The 24,247-nt window shown below is 39.7% G+C and overlaps 1 protein-coding gene across 23 annotated transcripts in view; it reads left to right on the forward strand.

Moving 5' to 3' along the window:
- The window catches only part of LOC104146858 (ankyrin repeat domain-containing protein 55), a 133,456-nt gene that overhangs the window by 99,799 nt on the left and 9,410 nt on the right, over window positions 1-24,247 (forward strand). For 22 of the 23 annotated variants that reach the window (XR_011137797.1, XM_068927572.1, XM_068927575.1 and 19 more), the window contains 5 exons: window positions 2,101-2,229; window positions 14,129-14,313; window positions 16,018-16,185; window positions 17,758-18,425; window positions 24,046-24,147. Coding sequence is in view for 22 of the 23 variants with exons in the window: in XM_068927572.1 (XP_068783673.1) it covers window positions 2,101-2,229; window positions 14,129-14,313; window positions 16,018-16,185; window positions 17,758-18,425; window positions 24,046-24,147 (1,252 nt within the window). In the remaining variant the exon portion in view is untranslated. The remainder of the gene's footprint in view (window positions 1-2,100; window positions 2,230-14,128; window positions 14,314-16,017; window positions 16,186-17,757; window positions 18,426-24,045; window positions 24,148-24,247) is intronic. The other variant, XM_068927583.1, reaches the window with a different exon arrangement.

The following is a 24,247-nucleotide window of genomic DNA, read 5'->3' on the forward strand; positions in this document are numbered from 1 at the left end:
GAAATAGAGAACAAAACAGGAAGCAACATTATGCTCTGTCTGAATCCTTGGTACGGCCACATCATGAATACCGGGTGCAAAAATCATCTGAAAAAGGATATACAAGAAAAGGAACAGAAAAGGACTAAAAAGATGATCACAGTTATAGAACAGCTTCTTTTCATGGGCAGGCTAACTAGAGCAAACTAACTAGAATAGGACGTTCAACTTGGTAAGTATGTCAGAGTGATGATAATAAAAGTCTGTTGCATCATAAATGTCATGGAGAAGGTGAAAAGGGAATGATTATTCACTGTTTTTTACATCTAAACTGTTGGGGACACCCACAGAAATTATCAGGCAGCTGTTTAAAGAAAATGAAGGGAAGTACTTTTTCATATAATGCATAGCTACACTGTGGAAGCTGTGGTTTAATGGTCTGGATGGCGTAGAAAGTCTTAGCCTACCTATTGCCAAGAGTTAGGTGGTTACCTATCACCAAGCCTCATATGTTGCGTTTTCCCCCTGAGCATCTATTACTGACCACTCTGAATCATGTTCCTGGACTAGACAGACCTTTGGTCCCTACCAACTACGCTCTTTTTATAATCTTATGCTATAGCTGGCTTTGCTAGTGACCACAGTGGGAGCAGAAAGTTAATTTTGCAATAATTTTGCCCTTTTGCTCATGTCAACAGACTGACAGTGGGTGATAGGAAGTTGCCTTGCACACTGTAGCTCGCTCTCTTTCACTGACTTTTCCCACTCTCCAGAACTGGCCTTGAGGACCCTTGTCCCAGCTGGAAATAACCTTACTAAAGCCTCACCTCATACCACTCACAGATACTGAGCGTCCTTCAACAGTACTAAGTCCCCTGTGTCAAAATCTTTGTCCACTGACGTCAATGGCAGAGCTCCCATTAATCTCAGTGGGGACAAGATTGCACTCTCGTTTTTGATTTTACAAAACCAAAACTCCCAATGATTAAGCTTTGCCAACCATAACTACAAAAAAAAAAATCTGCTCTAGTTCAACTGCTTTATTTTGCCATCATCTGTATTTAAGCCATCTGGGGACCTGAAAAGCTTACAGTGAGTAGAGAGAAATTAATGTTAGGGGATTCAAACTTTTACTCAGAAAATCACTGCTAACAACTTCCAGGATTAACGCATTGATAAGCTGTCTGAACGAATCTTTTGTATCCAGTTCTTTTCCTGAGTTGTTGCCATTTGGCTTTATGAGGCTCTATATCAAGTTTTAATTTATTTTCCATTCCACATTTTCTGCTTTTTATCCTTTTGGAATTCAGGAAAGAGCCTTGAAATTCATTTTCCCTGTAAGACATAGTAAATAACACTTGTGCAAAGTACAGCGTTACCACATCTGAACAGAACTCAGAGTTTTTAAGAAATATGTTGAATGAGTAAGTTTATTCAAAAAATCTTTAATATTATGGATTTAGAGTAAAATACAGTGGCTGTAATCGTGCTGATGAAGGTGAAAATACAGGCCATGAATTCTCTCCTCTTCCAAGACTGACTGAACACAGCTAAGATGGAATGAAAATGCAGGTCAATAGCTTACCATTTGCTTTGTTTTCTCCTTAAACAGTAAACGTGCTATGTTTATATTGTGTTTCTTGTTGGCATCATTGGGCCGCTTCCTTAGCTAGCTGATTAGTGCCAGCTAAAATTCTTACTTATAATATTTATTTTGGATCAAAGATAAGGCCTAAGATAGATATCACACTGTCTTGAGAAAACACCAGTCTAAAATAGGCCTTTCTCACAGGATCCAAACTTAGCAATGAGGGGCTATTCCCCGACTGTCATGCTCCTGACAATGCACGTCACTGCATTACAAGCACGTTAGGTATGGTAGAAGCATTCATATTTGTGCCGATTTTCTGTAATAACCCTAAAAAGCAAATTGCTTGGTTCACCCTTATGACTCCACTACTTCAGAAGCTGCTACAAATTATTTCAAATTAAGATAAAGAACGAAGAGTCGGCCAACCCCAAATGTTTTCAGAGCTGTCAAGCTTATCTGTAGTTTAAAAGAGAATTGAAAAGCACTACTGTGAGTGATGATTATTTGCTTTCTGGGTTTGTGGCTTTCAGGGAATGACTTCACTTCACTGGGCTGCTTTCCACAACAGGCCCCAGCACACACACACCCTGCTGCAGAAGGGAGCAGATCTGACTCTGGTGGACAAAGACTTCAAAACAGCTCTGCACTGGGCAGTACAGGTGAGCCACAGCTGCTGCTATTTCAACAGGCAATTGCTTGAACTGAGCCGGCTATTGTGTCTCCCAAAATATTCAGAAAGCAAGTGCTTTAGTTGAGAAATGTGGAAAACGGATGCTAAGAACCCCCACTAAGGCCCCCACATTTTGCCATTGGGCACAGATGAAGGATCTTACTTCTACTTCAGAGTATATTTACTGTAGGCTCAGCAATGTCACCTGAAACCAAATTATGAGTTATCTCACTGAGACTATGTATATGCTTCACGTTAAACTTATACCTTAATTTTTTACCAAATCAGAGTTGCAGAAATAAGCAGCTTAGATAGTCTTGCTGAAGACCTTTGGGAATAGAATAATGTAAATGTAATTTAAAACATATTTAAACAGCTACTGTTGTGGAATAATTAAGGAAGACATGGAGCTAAGCGCATTTCTTGTTGAACTGTATATTCTTATCTCCTATGCATAAAACAATACCAAACCACTAAAAAATTACTTGGCAGATAATTAGAGAAGACAAACACACAGGTAAAGAAATATATGTGATATTAAACACTATATTATGCAATTGGTAAAGGATTTATTAGTAAGTGGTGTAAAATATAATGTAAATTAAGAAGTTATGCATAAACTTTACTGCAGAAGACATTCCAGATGAAAGGGGGAGAACAATTATGTAAGTATGTTTTTACTTGTTCACTTGCAATAGCACATTCCAGTAAGTAGCAATATTCAGAACAGCTGCACATCAGATAAGCAGAAACGGAACTCTCATGAAAATCCAGTCATATTTTCCTACAGCGACTAAATATTTGCATCCTCACCTTTTGGGCCAGGTCCACTCATCTTAAAATATGTGTCAACAGAAAAATAAAAAAGCTCTGAACTGCCACATACTATATTTATATACAGGTAAGGACATCTAGAAATGAAAATATGTTTCCTTCAATCACAGCCTCTCACAGATGGTTCACATACAGTAGGCTCAACTTTTGTTTTTCTGAAGTATATTTTGGTCTCTGCAGGCAGTGTTATTTCAACACAGTTTCATACTTCTTCAATCCTGGTCAGCTTGAATTTGGGCTACATCCCTTGTTACTGTGCCTTAGCAGACTAAAGGCACCCAATCTGTTGTGCATTTTTTTCTAGGCCTACTCCAGTGCAGGCACCTTCCAGAGGGAAATCTCTGAAACTAAGGCTCATGCAAATTAGGCAGTGGTCTGGACAACATCTCTGGGAACAACCAGTTTATTCATCAGAAAGATAAAGTGGGGCCCCCTCCACATCAGGACCCTCAGAGATCCCCTCCTACCCTAATCTTTCTTTGGTTCCGCATTTTTAAAATTCTATGATTTAGTCCCACCATTTAACCTTCCCATAACCTTTAGCTCACAAATGTGCAGATTAACTCTGGAAAAAGGGGGAAATTAAAACTGCACAAAAGACACTTTGCCTCAGGTGGAGGCAAATCACAAACTCCTCTTCTTTCTTCCTTTTAGCTGCTCCTAGAAATCAGAGGAAATACATACAGACTGACCTTCCCCCCCCCCCGAGAGATTGCTGCTACAAAGCCTTCTAAATTGCTACTTCCATGCAATTCCATGCATGCAAAAATATGTGTATTTTTTCCATATTCTACATCAAGAAAGGCTAGTTCAAATATCAGAGCATGGACTAGTCCTGTTAGTATTTCTCTTACTTAAGCTTGGCCAAGAAGAAATACTCTCTGCCATTGCTCCCTACCGCCCTACTAGGCCCAGGAGAACGGGATGCTGTGGACAGCCATAACTTCTCTGCTAGAACTGAGAACAGAACAACAGCTCTGCTGGCTGGGATCATCATTCTCACATCCCATGTTTAATATGCTCAGTGAGCTTCCCCATGGTATTTTCCTCAAGAGTTCAAAGGATGGAGGCAGAGCTGTGTTTGTTGAGGGGACTGTGCCAGAGAATGCCTAATAAACCCTCCCTTTGCTGCTGGAGAGGGGATATTTTCCCTTTAAGAATTGTATTAATATCTTCAGAGCACAAGAGACTCAAAGAGTTCAGGCAGTTAACAGCTGCAGGGATTGTTTTCAGCTGAATAGAGCCTTGTGTTTAATTTCATTTTTTAAAAATGCAGCAAGGGAACGTCAGGAACAGCACAGAAATTCGTTTCAAAAGTTGCAGAAAAGAGGCAGTTTATGCATGTTGGGTTGAAACATGGACTGAGACCACATAGAAACCATCACTTATCATTTGAAACCAAAGTCTAATGTGTGTTTCACATGAAATAATTGTTCCCGACTGGCTGTTTCAAAGAACGTGTTTGGTGTTTGGTCTCCCATTAGACAAATGTGGACCTGTGGGCCAGACACCCTGCTGGAGTCCCAGCCATGTTACTAGACAGATTTTGCCCACACTGAGGTCTGCTATATAGAAAAGCTCAAACTGTCTACTGCACGAACAGTAAATTCACACCCTTAGCGCAAATGTGTTACATCAGCGATGAAAGCACAACCCATTCTGGCTTGAAGTGGGCATGTCGCATGTCAAATTTTGCATTCATTAAGCATTTTTAAGAATTTGCACAGGCAGAGTTCCATTAGGAGTGTCTCAGGAAGTATTTCTCACCTTTCATTCCAACCAGCAATAATCTCTGTAATCAGAAGGAAACATAGCTTTATAATGAAAACCTGTTAACTGATACGGGAACCAAATTAAAAGCTTTTCTAAAAGTCTGAGATAATGGTGTGAAATCCTAGTATAATATAGTATATACTATGTTATTATATATGCTAGTATATTACAGACTATAATCATAATTATAGCATAATTACAATTATAAGTAAGTATAATTATGGTATTATTGGCACCTTAGAAATAATCTAGAAAAATTTGAAATCTTCCTGCATTGTCTTGCCATTTGTCATGATTTTTACCAGAAGTTTCTTTGTCTCTTTCTTAAAGCTTTGGCTCCCAAAGTCATATGGTTATGTAAAAATACCAGCTTTCATTTAAAGAATAAACAATCAAACCAAGATTTCTAGCCATCATTTTTGTAAGGCGAAAAAATACAAGCCTCTAGGGATAAAAAGAAGATGACAACTAAAAATAAGCCATTAAGAATAATATTCTGCCATACGGACCTGTGCTCATGATTTTTTTTTATAATTTGATTAACAGTTCTAAGTTTTAAAAAATTACCAGCTTGGAACATTTTCTCTGTAGCTACAGTACAATTATTTCATTCCTGCATTTTCTGGGAGCAGAAATACATGTTTTAATATAGATTGCAAAAGAAAAGTATAGACAATTATTCACTTATGTTTGGCTGACAAGGCTTGGCAGCCCTTTGTAATTGCTTGGAAGGTGAGACCACACTTAACTGTCAAGATCTCTAGGAAGGAATCTCTTTGCTGCTGCAGGGGATCTAGAAAGGCACAGCTGGCCACACAGAGAAAGCAATGGTAGTTAGGGCCGTGGTGTCTCTGCATGGATCACTCTGAGCACATTCTCAGTCTCCACATAAATGGGTATAGTCCAGGACCCCATTTTTTTCTGTGCGCTGCCTGTGGTGGAAAGATTCAGAGAGAAACTTCTACGATATAGTAAAACTAAGTGAGTGTTTCTTTCCTTGTAAAATTGTACTTGTTTTCTCCTTGTTTCATGCAGTTTTCCAGAGATAGCTATAGAGGGACAGTAGCAACTTCTTTTTTTATCTCCAAAAACTTTAAAGACCTTTTGACTGTTAACCAACAAATTAAAAAAAAGATTCAAATTTCATTTTTTAACTATTTCCTTGAGAAATTCCTTTCTCTGGTAAATATTGTCATTCCAGCAAGGGTGCAGCTCTGCCTCATGGAGGCTGGGCCATTGCATGGCAGTAGGGCTCTATGGAATGAGCTGTCAAGATGCAAAACAAGGAAGAAGAGAGGTTGCAAACAGGATAGTTTTAAGCTGGTAAGAAATAAACATATTCCATATATATTCATATATTCATATATTCATATAGGAATGATGACATTCCTATATCATCAGGTACTTTTTCCCAAAAGTGCCCTAATCCTTTGTAGCAACATTTGTATCAGCAAATTAATTGTAAATGAGTATGATCTCCAACACTGAGGTCAGCTATCACAGGACAGTCTGTGACTCTACTGTTAAACTCTCTTATTCTCCAAAACAGGATGGCCATATAGAAACTGCCTGTGGCCCACCTTAACTCCTGAACCACGCTCAGGAGTTGGTGGGGAAAGTGTTAAGTGGCCCAAGTCAAAATCATGCCAGGGAAGATTTAAAAAATTTTACGGGATGGACAATTGAGTTCCAGTGTCCAGAAATGTTTCCTAGTGCTACTTAGCTTTCTAGTATAGCTATATCCTATTCTTCCACTTTCGTTTGTGTCAGTTTATAAGCCGAAGCCCCCACCATGGCTTGTACACGGTACAGAAGTGCACGATATTGGTGTACAAGCTCATCAGTACAATCAGATTGTCAGAAAAACTGCCTTTACCTAAAGTAACTGACCGTTAAACAGTAAATCCTTCAAGCATGAACATGCCATCGACAATGTAATTATTCATGTCAATCAAATTTCCACATAAATCAATTGCAGAACTCCCATTGAGCTCAGCAGAAATTTGTCTAGGGCAAAATCCATAGGTAAGTACAGGATAATTGCCATATCTCTCCCAGCACACGGTCTATGTGTAACACTGTAAATGGATGCCAGAACATGAGTAATGTGCATGTACCACACCTCCTGCATGTGTATAAACATCCTAATCTCCTGTACCTTACACAAAGGCACTAGGAGATAAATGTTTCCATTTCTCTGATAGGGGTAAGGAATAAATCCTTCTTCTATTACAGAATAAAAAATGAGCCCTTTTTCAAACCACATCAACTGCTCATCCACAGAAATCAGTCCTCACATCAACATACTAGCTAGAAAAAGCTGCCAAGTAATTTTAGTCATAGCCATAGTACACAGTAAATCATATAGACTTATTATGTAAGGGCCTAAGTGAAAATAAATTCTCAGAGAGACTTGGCCAGTATTTCATGCAGTTCTTTTGTTTGAGCAAAGGCAAGGACATACGTTAGCCATAGAGATATGCCTCCATGACTGTGTTCGTCACTGGTAGCTTTTTCCAAACCCCACTGTGGTTGCCGAAAGGACAAATCCTTTAGAAATGCCATGTCTCCTAGTTGTAGCACTGGTAAGCAGTGCTTTGAGGACCTCAGGACAAAGTATCCTGTACAACAACATGTTCTCTTTCCAAGAGTATCACAAAGTCTAGCCAAGTTGGGACGCTCTGAATCTGTGAGCGACGCTGTTTCAGTGGGTGTTTGAGGCTGAAGCAGTAAGGTTAGGAGAAGACAAATGAGCTCCTCTGTGAGCTGGCTGAGTCTCACCAGTGTAACTATAGTGGCGTCAGTAAAGTTCCTGTTAATTTATACGGGTTTGCCATCAGAAACACACCCTATGAAGTGCCTGGGCTATGTCCAGGCAACTTCTGGCAAAGTTTCACTGGCAGGACGAAAGCTGAAGAAGGTATTAGGGATCGTTCCTTTCCCCTGCACAGGGCCCAGTTGTCCCTGTCTCAGAGCACAGAGAAACCACACGGATCTTTGATTTTATTCTCCGCAGCCATCACAGCCCTCTAGCAGCCAGGGCACGACAGGCAGGAGTGGAGTAGAGTGAACATGCTCTCAGGAGCATGTCCTCATGTTTCTCTAGGCTGGGGCACAGGGAACGTCAGAAGGGGGATGTCAGAAGCCCTTAACCCTTAAGGGGTTTGCACACGTGGAGAAAGCTCCCATGTGTGCAAAACCCTTCTGTAACCCAACCTGCCAGCTTTATGGAGGTTTCTCACTGCAGCAGCCTGAACAGCCAAGGAATGTCTGCCGGAGACTGGAATGAGCTGCATTATGTCTCTGGGTTTGACTTTGGAATCCTCCAGGTTTAAAACAGCATATATTACTTCTGTTCTGCTGAGAGAGAGAGAAAATCCCTTCACAGTTATATGTCATCTACAATGAGACTGTGATGTGCTGCTTTGACACAGCCTTAACATCTGATTCCAGTCAGACTTTTCCTCATCCTTAACGCAACATTGTTTGTCTTGCTCCAATTCTACGATGAAACTCTGAATTCATGTTACAGTAGAGGTAATGATAAAATGCACAGTCATAGTGCTCTGAACATGAACACCAGGACAGCTGAACTTCAGTGAAATCAATCCCATAAGGGAAAAAAGTTGTATCAAAGGAAGAGTTTGGTTTTGCCAGTATAGCTGTAACTGAGCACCGGGCTTCTGCCAGCAAAGCTGTGAGTCAAGGATTACAACTCTTCAAACCTCAACCAACAGAGGCATGTGGGGAAAGTCTGTGGAATAGCCTTCACACTCAGTAAATACTGAATTTCAAAATGAAAAATGGAAAAAGCTGACTTTGAAAGGGATGTATTTGCTAATGTAATAACCTTAACTGGAGTTAAGAAGGAAAATACTCCACAGACAAATTATTTATTCAAATTTTGTTATGGCTTACTCTACAAATTCTTTAAATTGCTCATGTTTCTTTATCTCTCTTTAGCAAAGAAGAAAAAGACCTTTGCTTTCTTCTTCAAGGGCCCTTTTGGTGGTACAGTCAGATTCTTATTAAAATATACTCTCTGTGTCTGAAAAGAAATGTAGGTGACCTGGAAAAGTTTGCAAGGGATGAGAGAAAAGATAAAAGGGTTAGGTGACTTGCTAGCATTCTGTAATGTACAACTCAAACAGCACCCAGTAGCGCAGAAAGATGTTTTGCAGGAGGAAGGCAGAGGTACTGATGCAATTTTATTTAATCCATAGTCATTCATGGTATTTCTTTATGAAAGTAAGTTAGATCTCAGAGTAGTGCAGTGGAAATCGTATTTGCTTGTTGCTGCAGAGAACAGTGAAATGGTGGTAAGAATGGCAAGCCATTCACAGGGTGTCAGAGCAGAAGAGCATCAAAGAGAAAGTCAAAGCTCTGGATTCACAGGTGTCGAACTGAAATAGGAGGGAAGAAGGAAGAACGGGAAACACAGACAGCCCTAAAGTGGAATGACATTGATAAGGAGCAATATGAAGAGCTGTAGTGGGGAATTTCCATCCAGCAAAGCTGACTGTAGGTATGGGAAGACTTTAAACTGCACACTGATGACAAGAGACGGAAAATATAGGAGTACTAATAATACAATCTAACCACATCATCTCCAGAGGCATTCACTGGGAGGAAAAATACTTTGTCAGGGTTTCCTGAAAACAGTTAAGTGGTCCATAGCTGGCCCCTCTGCCCCTCCCATCTCTACATTACTGGTAGCCACAAGCCAGCCTAGCAGACTCCCTTACATATACATGTTCCTTCTCTTTGACACTGTAATATCCACTTCACCAGAGTATTCTGAGGTGGAGAAAATTAACCCTCTATACAGTGCAGTGAACATGGAAAACGCTGTGCTATGTAAGATTGAAGATCTGGCAGAATAAAATGCCACATTATGGCAGAATATTACATAAGTGACAATGAACTCTACAGAAAGAAAATTACATCTCTGTATATCAGCTGGACATACACAAGGGCTGAAGTATGAGAATCAGCTATTAGAAAAAGGCTGTAGTAAAGATGAGGATAAAATGAGCAGACATAGGTGAAAAAAAATGTCAAAACCAAAAAAGCAGCCTAGATACTTCTTGAAGGAATATTTTCTTATTCTGAAAGGACTGAGAGATGGAACTACCAGAGGCTGAACCTTATATTAACCAACCAAAAGAAAATGGGGTTTTAGTGAAGTGAAAATGAGAGCTAATGATCCTCATGTTAGTGAATTTGTTACTAGGCACTGCCCACAGATCATACAATTTTCCTCAGACAAAAGCTGGTGTAAAGCACAATGAGAGTTTGCCTTGCCAAGGGTTCCAGGATCAAAGTTTTAGGACATTACTTCTTCATGAAGCAAGTTTAATTAATTTGAGTGACCTAAGAAAGAAAAGTTCACTGAAAGATATGAGATAGGCCAAAAGTCCAAAGAAAACTGAGGGAATAAGGGGACAGCACACTCCAGAATGGTATAGAAACACAAAACTAAAAATATCTAATAATCGCTGAGAAAGTTGCTGAAAAGAATTTGGAAAAAAAAAAGTGGGAGGGAGATGAGATGTAGGGATACATACAGCAGAAGCTGCAAAACCAAGTAATTTTCCTATGGTAAATTTACCACTGAACACGCCGTTCTAATAATAGTACTGTGGGATCATGGTAAATTTACCACAGGAAGACTACATTTTTGTTGACCTCAACTTGAAGCTATCAATCTCAGAATAAGGGCAGTGTAAGCATTTCAAGAGAATTTTGTGTGCAACTTAAAAAAGCCAATATGAGTATAAAGATAAGAAGGCATCCCTAAGAGGAGAGAGCTGGAAAGCCACATGGTAGCTGGTCAGAGATCTCTGTCAGCAGAAGGTTCAAAATATTAGAAAGTATCCTTTGATTATTTAGAAAAAGTAATTAACAACTCATTGGAACTGTTAAAACAGGACAGAAATTTAACAGCCATCTTTGATGCAATTACTGCTTCTTCAGATAAGAAACTACTGGATATAATGCATTCGCATGTCAATGAATCCATAGTGCCATGTAAAAAAAGATCTCCCACTGGGGATGAATAAAAAGGGGTAAGACAAAATCAGGTGAGGACTTATGACATACATTATATATTTACTATCAGCAACATGGAGGACACTTCAAATAATCTTCAGAGGTGGACATCTCATGAACAGTCCAACCAGGGATTTATCCTGAGAATAATTTCATTTGTTTCATAATGAGGCGATGAAATACAGAACAGATGTATATAACCCACAGCTAAAATCAAATTAGAGGGGCACCTAGCACTTAAGGATAGAAGATGACATTCAGAATGATCTTGATAAATTGTAGGAATGAACTGAAATTAATAAAATAACACTCAGAACAGAACAGAAGTATTACACGAAGGAATGAAAGTTGTCTGCACAAAACAAATAGTAGGCTAGTGGATTACAAAGTGAGTAGGAGTTTAAATTATGGTGCTGATGCAAAACAAACATCAAAACACCATTCTGGGATGTATTAACAGAAGTGTGATGCGTGTGGGATACAGGAAGTAGTTATTCCATTTTCAATGGCAGGGTGGAAGCCTCAGCTGGATAATTAAGTCTGGTTAGGGGTGCCATGGTTGAAACAGGATGTAGACAAACTGGAAAGAGGCCAAAGGCAAGCACCAAGCATGATAAGTGGGTTGAAAAACCTGACCTATGAAGAGGGGTTGAAATGGTTTGTTTAGTCTAGAAAATGGAAGATCTGTGGGAGATAGAACAGCCTGTAAGTATATAAAATGCCAGTAAGAAGAGTGGAAAAGTTCTTACGCAAATACTAGGAGTTGTGCAAGACTATTGAGGGACTGAAACTTTAGGTGCAGGACACAGAATTTGGACTTAGAAGAATAATATAAAACCAGGGGTATAGCAGTGTCATTAGAATATGAGTTTTTATAGGTATATACTGTTCGGGAGAGATGAAAATAAGCAGCATGGTAGCATCATGTCTATATATTGCAATAGGTTGTACAGAAGTAATAAGACACTTCATGTTAGTTTTTTTGCAACAAAACCAACTTGAGTGAGGATGGTAATATATGTTTTATACTAGAAATATACAACAGACTTCTAGATTTAGTTAGCCCTGAATGTGACTACAGATTTCTCTGATGTTAGTGACAGAAACATGTAACTAAGAATAATGTAAGCATGGAGGACTTAAACATTTGATATAGAGACTGGAGGAAAAAAACTGCTCTTATTCCTAGGGCCCAGATACTCCAAACATGAAGAGCAACATCTTTTTCATCAAATATTCAGACAACTAAGAAGAACTGATAACAATGTTAACATGGTCCCTGAGAACATTACAGAATGTCCAGTCAAAGAAAATAAGTTTGGATGGCATGATCACGAGTAGACTCTGAATAAGGGATTAAACAAAGTATACATAAAACAAAAGTTCTTGATTTCAAAGGGACAGTTTTGATAAATTAAAGGAATTCATTACTGAAGTCAGCTGAACTGAGAGCATTTGGAAAGGATCTGGAATGTCTTCAATCAATGCTGCTAAAATTAACAGGAATCTGCATCCCAAGAGAAGGAAAAAATATGTAGAAGAGGCTTGAGATATACCTAGATGGATAACTATCTTTAAGAGATGTGTTTGGAATAAGTAGACATCTTACAAAATAATAAGAAAAAGTACTGAGAAGCAAAGGAAGTTGTATCTCAGAGATCAAGAAGTGAAGAGTAGTAATTAATGTTGAGCAGAGGCTGGAAGGAAATTACCTTCAGGGATAAGGCTGGAAATCAACCTTGCGTAATATTTTCGTAACAATTTGATATAAAATATAGATTTTTTCTGATTAAATCTGCCAATGGCAATAAACTGGGAGGCATTAAGAGAAGAGGATGGGGATATGACACAGGAAAGTTTGGATCAAGTTGAAAATTGGAGTAACACAAATGGAACAAAATTGAATAGCATAAAATGCTTAACTCACGCACTTGGGTACTAATAACAAAAGTTCCTCCTAGAAATTAGAAACTGTACATTCGGAAATGACTGCAGAAGAGAAGTACCTGGTGTAATAGGTTATCTAAAATGACTAGCAGCTTCTAATAGCTCCAAAAGAGGTATTTCTAAAAGAAATAGGGAAGAGTTAATGCCACTGTATAAAGACCTCACAAAAATGTATCTATATCAGTAGGTACAATTTTAATCATTCCTCTCCAAAGATACGCACATAAAATGTGAAAGGAGACGGGTGGGTAGGTAGGTACGTTAATCAGAGAAATAGCCTATTTTACAGGAAAAACTGAAAAGACCCCTGTTTATTTGATGCAGCAAGAGGACAGCTCAGAAGGGTATGATGGTTGTCTATAAATACATTTGAGGAATAAATACCAGCTAGAGGAAAGAATTATTTAAGCTAAATAATAATACTCGCACAGAAACAAGAATATAACAAGCTGATATAAATCAGCCAGGAATAATTAATAGAAATTAGAGATACTAATCATTAAAGCAAACAAGTTCTTGAACTGCTTTCCATTGAGAGTAAGAGGGACAAAAAACTAATGCTTTTAATGGACACAATATGCTTATGGAAGAGATGATATGACATAGCTGCAAGTTATAGCAGGGATTGAATCTGATGACCTAGAAAGACCTTTCAGGCTTATGTTTCTATATTGTTATAGGAAGAAGAATACCTAGAAGCATGATTTCTTTTTCTATTTCCACCAAGATAGGATATAAAACATTCAGCTTCATTTGCAGGTTAGAGAATAACACAAACCTTCTATTAAGACATTGAAACACTGGAGCAAATTGGATAAAAAAGTTTTTAAGAACCACTAAAGAAAATATTTGACATGGCTTTTCTAGGTACACTTGGACAGACTCACAGGAGTGGGTTGGTCTTTCGAGTTCTCTTCCAACCCTACATTTCAATGAGAAAATATAGGGTCGTATCTTTCTGGACTCTGGCTTAGCAAAACAGCAAAAAAAAAAAAAAAGCTACTTCTGAGAAGGCTGTTGAGTAATTTACACTCTGTAACTTTTGGAGATACTGCAGAGGTACAGTATTTATTATTTCTCCAGTGTACAGAGTGTTCTAGGAAAATCATAAAGCAGGCCCCATTCCCAGCAGGAGACTGGAAGCCTTTGGATTTCATTCCTGGGGAGTCTGGTATAGACAGAACAAAATACGATTATTGTGTTTAGTCTTTTCTAGCAGACAGAATGCAGTTTGATGTGAGCTCAATTGTAAAACGCTCCTCTCTCAATTTCTTCCTTCTCAGAGTGGCAACAGGATTCTGTGCTCCATCATTCTGGACCACTACCAGGGCCCATCGATAATAAACTATGATGATGAAAATGGCAAAACATGTATGCACATTGCTGCTGCTGCAGGTTACAGTGATATTATCAGTGAGCTGGCTAAAGTCCCGGAGTGTAACCTGCAGGCCCTTGATGTGGATGACAGGTAACTATGGAAACTCACTGAAATTGCTGCTTCCTTTCTATTAACCTGAGACCAGGTCTATTTATTCTATAATCATTTTTCCTGTTACATAAGCTATGACCTAGTTAATGAACCGCGCTCACAGAGTGCTGAGCTTGCTCAGCAACCCTGCAAAGCAGCCCATCTCACTTGTATCATCACCTCTAGTATAATGACTGACTAGTAAGACTGTTTTTTAACTTTGTGTTCCTAGTAGGAAATAAGATTATATGGGAAAGGATCTCATCACTGCTTGACTTAACTTTGTTCCATCAAAAAATGATCATTCTTTTCAAAACAATAGAACAGGATCCTACAACTTGAAGCTGGGATCCTGCTGCCATTTGCATTTAACAAATGGAAAAATTCCCTGGTTGTAGTTAAGATGTTTACACACTATTTCTAAAGGACTGGAGAACTTTCACCTTCATTTCTCACAGGATACTTGATGCCTTCCACGATGAAATGCATCATAAGTGCAGAAGAGTCCTCTTCTTTCCTCTTTTACATCCCATACCTGTCTCCCTTGGAATTTTGCTCCCGAGTTTATTTAATGGAAATAAAATGAACTGACTGTTGCAGCTCTGATGCTTTCATCAAAATTCTGTGCTGATTATCCTGCTCAGTGGAGCTAAAGCCAACGTTTTCTTGGCTTAGATCTTCAGGTAATTAAAATAATAGCATTCTTCATGGAAAAGTCCAATGAAATGGAACAGAAATAAAATCAACAGGGTTCTGGAGAAGTCTAAACATCAGTAAAAAGTGGTAAAGAAGGCTCTTTCATGGAAAGAAAGGGGAAGGGAGGGGTTTAACTACACTTTAGAATTCAGTAAAGAAGACATGACCTTCTATTACATAGTCTCAGATATTTCATACTTGAGGAAGGAAAAAGATAAGCTGTTCACTATAGATACACTGTAGATTTCCATTCAGTTATGTTTCCAACTGCACCTATCTGAAAACACAGGAAATCCAAGGAACAGGCACGCAGAAGTCAACTTTATTCTTTATTCTTGCAGTTTTCATTATGGTGTTTTCTGTGCTTTACAGATTTTTCATGTTGAAAAAAAATTTATAAGTAGTAATTTAAGAGCAAAGTATTACAGTTTTGAAGCTGGACATAGTTTCCAAAGACTGCACCCATTAAGGAACACAGAAACTGGCAAAGGAGCAATGACAGCCTGGTAGATGTGTCCACTTCTTCTCATTTATTGGGGGGGAGGGGAGGTTCTTCTCCTGTTACATCCATGGAGAGCCCTGAGACAATTGCTAACTGGGATTGCTGTAAGGATAAGCAGGACTTTTTCTTATGCAGGGGAAACAAAAAAGTTTTTTTTCAAGTTCTGCTCTGAAAATGTCAGGCACACCTCCCGTCCTGCAACTCCACTAGCTGAAGAGATGCTATTACAGAAGACATGTAGGCATTCTTCAGCCCCACATCCGCCTTTACTACAGCTAAACAGATGCATACAGATAGCTGTCACTCTCTGGTCTTATTCCCCAGTGGTCCTCAATGGTGGGAACCAGTGAGAGCTACCTAAGTGTAGGACAAGTGGCTGGAGAATTCTTTAAAATGGGTGTTGCGAATGCTGGATAAGTAGCATATGAGTGCACTGTATTGTGTCACTAATATTTCCAACAGCAAAATTATTAATCTATATTAATGACATTCCTCCTTTTCCATAGGACACCTTTGCACTGGGCTGCAGCAGCAGGGAAAGCTGACTGTGTGCACACACTGCTAGAGCTGGGGATAGACAGCAGCCCTCGGGACATCAACGAAAACACTCCTCTGACATATGCAGTTTACTGTGGGCACACAGCATGCATTAAGCTGCTGTCTCAAGAGAGCAGGTAAATCAACAGTTCTTATCTTGCTCTGTTGGCACTGACTAGAAAAGAAAGGTGCCACTGAAGGGTTTGAGCCCTGAGTGATGGCTCCTCAATTCTTATGCAACGCTCTGTTCAGTTTCCACTAAAATAGCCATGTTAGAATTAGTCCTCTACTGAAAGACTCATCTCTGCAGTTACAGAGCTAATCTGCCAGTCAGTAAAGGGTTATGAACCAAGATGTGGGTATAGCCGCTGCTCTGTCACTTTTGTGCACAAAATCTATCTTACAGGACAATTGCAGAACTCAGATATAAGCTCTTTACTTTTTGAAGACCCTATACACTAGCTGGGTGTTCATGTGATCAGATAGAGGGTTTGACTAAACACAAGAGAATTTTTTCCAGCTAGCTAATAGAATAAATTATCAGACCTAGAGTTCTCAAGCTTTCATCCTCAGGGTAAAGGTTTTGGGCGTATTTTCCTACTCATCCTTAGTTCTGTACCTTGATTGCCACCTCTTTTTCTAAGTCTTTTCTGTTAAAAAATATATTTTTTTACCACTGCTTCTTACTTTCTTCTCTCTCTTTGTATTTCTGACTTTTCAGCAGCTCCCATTTAATTTCATTTCCATTCTCTAGTTTTGGTAAATGAGTATGCACTTAAAAGGACGTTCGTTATCACATTTCCTCGTCTTCCCCCTCCTTACCAGTCAGCAGTTAGTATTATTTCCTGTGTTACAAACGGTGAGACATGGCTAACGTTACCTTTCCTCCTCTTCCTCCTGCTGCTGCATTCTGCCTGTCTGAATAGGTCTGAGATGTTGATTATTAGTCAAAGATTTCATCTAAAACCTGCTGCAGCAACACCACTTTAGGTAATTATCTTGATCGGTCTTCTGAAATTCTGCCAGAATCTGCTCAGTACATGAATTAGTGACCTCTGAGAGAAATCCTAAAGGTACTCTAGAAGTAAAAGAGAGGAGAGGAGAGGAGAGGAGAGGAGAGGAGAGGAGAGGAGAGGAGAGGAGAGGAGAGGAGAGGAGAGGAGAGGAGAGGAGAGGAGAGGAGAGGAGAGGAGAGGAGAGGAGAGGAGAGGAGAGGAGAGGAAAAGGAGATGGCAAGGTCTTCTCTGAGCTGAACCAGTGCTTCTGTCACAGGGTTAGCAATGCCTGTGTTGTTGGAAATACCATTTTCCAAATATGACATAATACAAAGACCACTCAGTTTCAAAGATCCCAGCATGCTCTTCTTGTTATTATTGGTTCCTGCCTTGCTGTTAGAAATAATGATTCTGCAGCTGGTAGATACTGAAGCCAGAAAAGATTTTTTTTTCCTGATAGCTGCACTGAGCCTGCACTATAAGATGATTTAAAGGCAATAAGAAGACCTCGTAAGAAGAAAAAGTGAAGTCAGATGTTACCATTTCCACATTTTTGTTAATTATAAATTTAGAGTCCTCACTTTCTGCCTGCTTGAATCACCCCTGCAAATGTATCAGAATAGTATATACCCCATTTCATGGGCTAAAGCGGGCAATATTTGTTACATTATTTGGTAAATAATGACATCACATTTTGATTTGTACTTCCAATAGATCCGAGCCAGTTTATCAGTTTCCTCCTCAGAACAACAGACTCCTAAAGAAAGAAGGAAGATTCAGTATGCTGAACCACATCTTCTCCTGCAAAAAGAAGAAAGAGGATCAGAAAACCAATCAGAAAGACAGAAACAGAGACCGATGTCCTAGAGAGGAGACCTCAGAAGTAGATGACATCATCACCACTTTTGATTGCATTATGGACACAAACTGCAAAGACATTCCAGATGAGCATATGACCACTGCTGACTTTAAAAGAAGGAGCACAGACACAAAGAAGTACCTCCTATCAGAAAAGAAACAACCGGAGTGTAACGCACTTCTGCCCATCAGAACCCAGAGTCTCCCCCCAATCACTGTGGGCAGTTCTTTCCTAACTGCCTCCCAGAGCACAACTTCAAGTTTCTCCTCCACCAGCACCAGCACCCACCATTTTGCACACAGATCTCAAAAGAGTAGGAGTGAACACAATTTGCTAGACCACCGAAGCAGCTGCCAAACTTTGTTGAATGACCCCTGGAACGCAGATTCTAACCAAATACTCTCCTACAATGTCTGTACTAGAACTCCTTCAGACAAACTGATAAATGCTGTAAGCTCTGACAGATCCCAACATTTGCTTTTGTGCCCTCCTCGCCTTCCCTCACTTCCCAGTTCTCCATCAGGTAATTTCTTTCTTCTCAGTCTCCCATATCCTATAATCTCTACTGATGTGGCAAGCTGGGTAAGGAAAAACAGGTAAGTCTGAACCATGGTACTTCTATTTTTTAAATATCCTTTTCAGTGTCTTCTCCCTTTGTGTAGTACAAATCTCAGATAATGTATGCACAGGACACTGGCTGACAGCTGAAGCAAGGAGCTTAGGTGTAGGAAATAGGAGACTTCAGTAGATCTGATTATGCCTAGCAGCAAAAATGCAGGTAGTTAGGAAACATATCGGCACCTGAGGAAGGTAAGTACATGCTTTGTGAAGTAGAAGCGAATACCTGCTGCCATGCCTTGTGTCTGCATTTAATACTGGAATTAGATGTGCAAGGGAATAGTACTGCACTCAGATCTGTAGCTGTGTTCAGAATGGTTTCTGGATCCAAACAAGTAAGTCCTCATGTGCTATGCTAGATGACTCCACACCATGCCCCTTTCCTCTTATAGACATGTTTTGACTCCAGGCTGGAGTGTCATCCCCTTCCCTCTCCTGAGTGGGAAGCTCTTTGGCTTAATGTGCTGTATTTAGGTTTTCTCCAAGGCTGAATTCAGGTTGCTAAATTTACAGAGTAAATACTTTTATGTTGTGGTTTGGAAATTGGATTGTAACAATAATGAAGCTGAGCATCAGAATTCTGAAGGGTTTGGCAGGATTTGGGATCTAGTACTGTGCTTGACTCACATCCATGTCTGAATGAATCTGGTTGGCTGGCCTGTATGCAGAAATTTACTTCAAAATATCAGTGTCTCCAAATTCATCTCTGCTGGGATTAGTCACATGCTGAAAATTAAACACATGCTAGCATGCCTTCCAACCACTCTAATATCCAATTGAAAAAGAAGCAAGCAAAAGCAATCCCCAGAGCTACCGCTACACTATTAAAAAAGGGTAAACATTATGCAATAATTAACCTACTCTTACCTCAACAGACTAGCTATTATCCACCAATGGAAAGAAAAGTGAATAGAAACCCTCTCTGACTGTAACCATCTGTTAGGTCAGATCACTGCCTGAGCTCTGCATGCTGGTGCAAACTGTACTGTCCTCTGAGCAATGAGCCCTACCAAATAGTGTATCTTTGTTCACATCTCTAATAATGAGAGTACAGAAAGCAATTTCAGAATGACAGGTGATTTTACATTGTACAAATAAAGACTGGAAAGAATTTTTCGGAGTGAAAAAAGAGCTATTCAAAAGTTCCACTTCCTGAACATCAGGCCAAGTTTCTGAAAGCTTGATAGACCTGGTCTATAGGTGTCACTACTTTTTTACTGTGCTCTCTTCCGCCATTCACCCAACCACACACCACCCCAAACTGCAGGTGGCTACCAAGGATTGCTCCAGCACAACTCTTTCTACACTGAACTCTGTGAGGCAAGGCTCACATGTGAAAGACAAGAAAACCTGCAGGGCTTCTTTGCACCAAAACATAATAGGACCCAGTGAGGCTGAGATGTTTTGGATCATTCATGTGGACAGTACGAGGAGGAATGAACTAAAACTGGATGAACCAAACCTGAGGATGACTATGGGAGAACATATCTCAGTGGAATTAGCTGCTAGGCTATCAATGTGTTTGATGGGGAAGGACCTACTGCATTACTTAAAATGAGATTATAGATTTTTCTTAAGACTCTAGAATACTATGTGGTTAAATCCTCATTTGTTCTGGATGGAAGGACAGGTGGTTTCCTAAGAGCCTCCTAGGACAAAAAGCCCCATCCAGGGAAATGAATCAGGCCCTGTGCATCCCCTCAGTGCTCCACGGTCTGCACTGAAGCTCAGTATAGGTACAACAATCTACATGCATGGATGAGAACAAAATCATATAAATTATGGGAAATCTAATTGTCACAATGGGAGCTATCTTTGTGCAAAGGAAGAATAAGTCCTTTTATCTCTGACAGTTTATTAACTACCTCTGGGGATAAAAAGCTTGAGTTTGCTGAAAGCTCAGCTCTCTGTGTACCACCTCCCTCTAACAAAACTTTCCAAAAATAAAAAGCTTCCCGTAGCTGGCATAAAGGCTTCCAGTGAAATGAGTAAAATAAAAGCATGTAAACAGGCAGAGAATGTCTGACAGGAATACATTGCACAACCCAGATATTGTCTTACAATTTTCACGATAGAAAGAACTTCTTATCCCTCTTCATGCTTCTGTGTGTGATTTAAATCTGTCTGCCCCTGTAATTAAAGCTGCCTGCCTTGCTGTGAATTAGAACTGCATTACTGCATGAACTTCAGGGCTGCCGCGTCTCCAGCGTGCGGAATTGCTGTGCCTGCAGGACTCAGAGGGCTCAGAAGCAAAGTGAGCCTGGCTCCCCGAGCCAGCGGCACGGGGCAGGCCGATCTCTTTCAGAACGACATTTCCTTCTTGCTCTTTTTCTGCAGGAGGCCTACCTGAGGGAAAAAACAACATCTGGTCTTTGATGCACACTGAAGCGTTAATACTTTGTTTCTCAAGTCATGACTGTGGTGGCTAAAAGTAATTTCCTAATCACTGAATATCCAGGACAGGATTAGGGGCATCAGTAATCAAGGGGAAGTCAATTTACAAGTTATTTTCTCAGCTAACACACAGTTCCGACTGTCTAATATGACCATGTCTTTTATTAAAGTCAGAGCTACTTTTTGTGCTTACTGCTGCTAAGACAGCTGGCATAAAGACGGGGATTTTTAGAGTTTTTTTTGTTCTGTTTTCTGTGCTCCTGGAAATGAAAGATGAGTCAATTTACTCTCTGAGACCTGACACTGACTCAAAGGGGAGAGGTTGCTGTGAGTAGCAGTGAGGCTCCTATTATCATGTCACTGATATATTTCACAATAACAACTTTGTTTTGCCCTCTGCTGGGGAGAATAAGGGCCGACTGGACCCAAAACTACTGCCAATATTGCCAGAGAAATCCTTGCCAGCCACAGTGCTGAGCTGGCATCCACTATCTGAAGCATTTTGCTTTAATGAGCTTTGCAATCATCTCTTTTTGTAAAATGCACTGTCGTGCACATTCCTCGGGGAAAAGGGTGCAAATGAAGAAATTCTAAGTGGTAAGAGGAAAAGGAGGTCTGTCTGGAATGGCAAGCAGCCCTTACCACCCTCTAACTAACTAGAGCCCCTCTTTTATCACCCATTCTTCTTTTAGATTGCTAATTTGCCAGGCCAAAGGCAATACTTTATTATAGGTTTGTACGGCAGCCCAGTATTTTTTAGTTGCTTCAACAAGTAATGTAAAAAAATAGGCTATTATTGCTTTTATCTTGGCATGAACAGTATGGTCTAGCCCCTCCCCACTCCCCCTCCCCCCCAAAAAAGACTTTTTGGCCAGGAAAGAGAGTGGAGCAAAGCTGATCAATGTGGCTGTTTTTTTCTCAAAGTGAAGGGCTGATTTACTCTGCCACATTGATCGTAACATTTTCTGGCTTCCCCGCAAAACGTCACAATGGGGAGTTTAAATATCCAGATGCAAAGGAAATCAAATAACAACCTGTAAAAAAAGTCAGTAAATACAATGCAGAAAAGTCCCGCGTTTTATAATCAAGAAAATGCTTCCTTTCTATTTCATGCAAAAACAAATGCCATCATAAATACACTCCTGGGGATGACAAAGATGATGCCTTAGAGAAAGATAAATTCTTCTGTGATATTATGTAGATAGGAAGGAAGAGCAGAAGAATACTTTCACTTGATGCCAGAACTTTCAGACAACAAGGATTCTCTTCCAAGCATTCATATAAGCCTTGCAAACATGATAATGCTTTCTATTCTTTGTTCTGCTGCCAGATAGCTCCATTTATGAAATAAACATATCTCTTAGTAGAAATAACCCCCCTTCATCAAAGCCATAATGGTGCATACATAATAAGCCATTAGTTCTCATCATAAGCATTGCAATAAAACCAGTATATCTCAAATGGTACTAATGGGAGCAGCAGGCTTGATCCTCTGCTGTTTTTGAATTGATATATTTATTTCTTTGAGCGAGGTAGATGCAATGTGTATAAAAGACATTTACCATCTTTTACACACACCTTATGATCACGTTGCAGAGGTGTTAAAGATTAAACAAAGGGTAAAAGGATACCAAAGCCTGTTTCTATTGGACACTCAGCTCCTCTATAACAAGAGGAAATCTCTGACTTCTAAAAGTAGCTTTCATGCTTTAGACCACAACTCATCAGCTTTATCCACAGGAGCCAGCAGATTGATCCAATGTCCATCAACTGCCATGGGCTTTGGACCAGAATCTTGTTCCATTCTGAGTTGAAGGCTGCACTGTTACATGGATTTTTTTGTCTCATAAACACCAGTTTAGCTCCTTTCACGTGAATCAGTTTGGTCAGTTGCATAGTTACAGCAGTCTTGACAATTAATTCAGTACCTCTACAGGAGACTGTTCTACAGCTGTTTTCTGATAGGTTTATGTTGCACAGCTCAGCAAAACATAGCTATATTTGATTAGCAGTTATCCAGCTCCCAAGGCAATTCATACCATTCCATTTCTTCCTATTGCTTAAGATGTCCTCTCAGATCCAGCATGAGTCTCCCCTCACCTCTTCATATCTACAGAGCATATCCTGGCTCCACAGTGAACTGTGTTGCAACACCATGCTAGGAAAGCTGCTGTTTGGCAGCTCATCTCACAACACCTTATAAGGCTCACCTCAGATTTGAGGCCAACCAAAAAAAAAAAATTGAAGAACTCAAACATTGCAGAATAAGATCTACACAGGGAAAGGTTTTGGGAAAGAGGTGATCTGGAGCTTGAGTTTCTACTTCTTTTAATATTTTGCATGGAGTTTGTGTAGTGAAATGCACTAGATCATCATCATCCATTGTCTTTTTTAATAGTACAGGACCAATGGCAACTTTAGTTGTAACCAGTGAAATACCAGAGTTAGCCCACTAACCTTTCATTTTCCATTATCTGTTCTTCCTGGTAAAAATGAAATTGCCATGAACATAGCTTAATAAGAATCAGTCTGTGATTTATATCAGTTCTGCTATGTTTTCACCTGCAGCAAAACCTTCTTAAAGCCCACGTTCACTGCTGGTGGATGTCAACCAGCCTGATTTTACAGCCAGGAGCTAGACTCCATTTGTGTTCTAGTGCTTAGGAAGGCAGAGATCCCGCCAGAAAAGTTTACAAGCTAAAGCTCTGATTCTGAAATCATACAAATCTAGTTGAATATTTCTATGAATTTCCAGTGTCCAAACACACTTACATGGACCTAGCTACTGGGCCATGCCTCTTTTAAGACCAGTTACTATAGCAGAGTATTCCAAAGTATATGAGAGGAAGGGGGCTGGGTAGATAGTGATAAGGATATACATGAAGGTTATATTAAAAAATAGTCTTATTAGGTGAATAGCAGGACAACTCCAAGTCATTCTTTTAAATGAATATAAAGAGAACAAAGCAACAGTCCCCAGAAATCTCTTCTGTCAGTCGGTGGTTTCCTGTTGTAACATATTTCTGAGTATTACTAAATAATTTTTCTCTTCTATAAACCAGACAACTGTTGTGCACCATATTATTTACAACTATTTTCATATGGTAATAGATTATCTTTTTATTTCACAGGTGAAAATTTTCAACAGATTTCCTTAGACCAACCTAAAATAAAAGTTCTTACTTCTGCACGGAACAGCCTAGTGCCCATACACAACCACTGTGCTCAGAAAAGTAAGTACAGGCAAGTCTCAGTTGCAGTATCATACTGTGTGCCTACACAAAACATTGGCATGTGAGACTTGAGGCGGGGTTTATGTTCCTTTTTCACAGA

Source organism: Struthio camelus, chromosome Z, assembly GCF_040807025.1.
Source record: "Struthio camelus isolate bStrCam1 chromosome Z, bStrCam1.hap1, whole genome shotgun sequence".
Classification (NCBI taxonomy): Eukaryota; Metazoa; Chordata; class Aves; order Struthioniformes; family Struthionidae; genus Struthio; species Struthio camelus.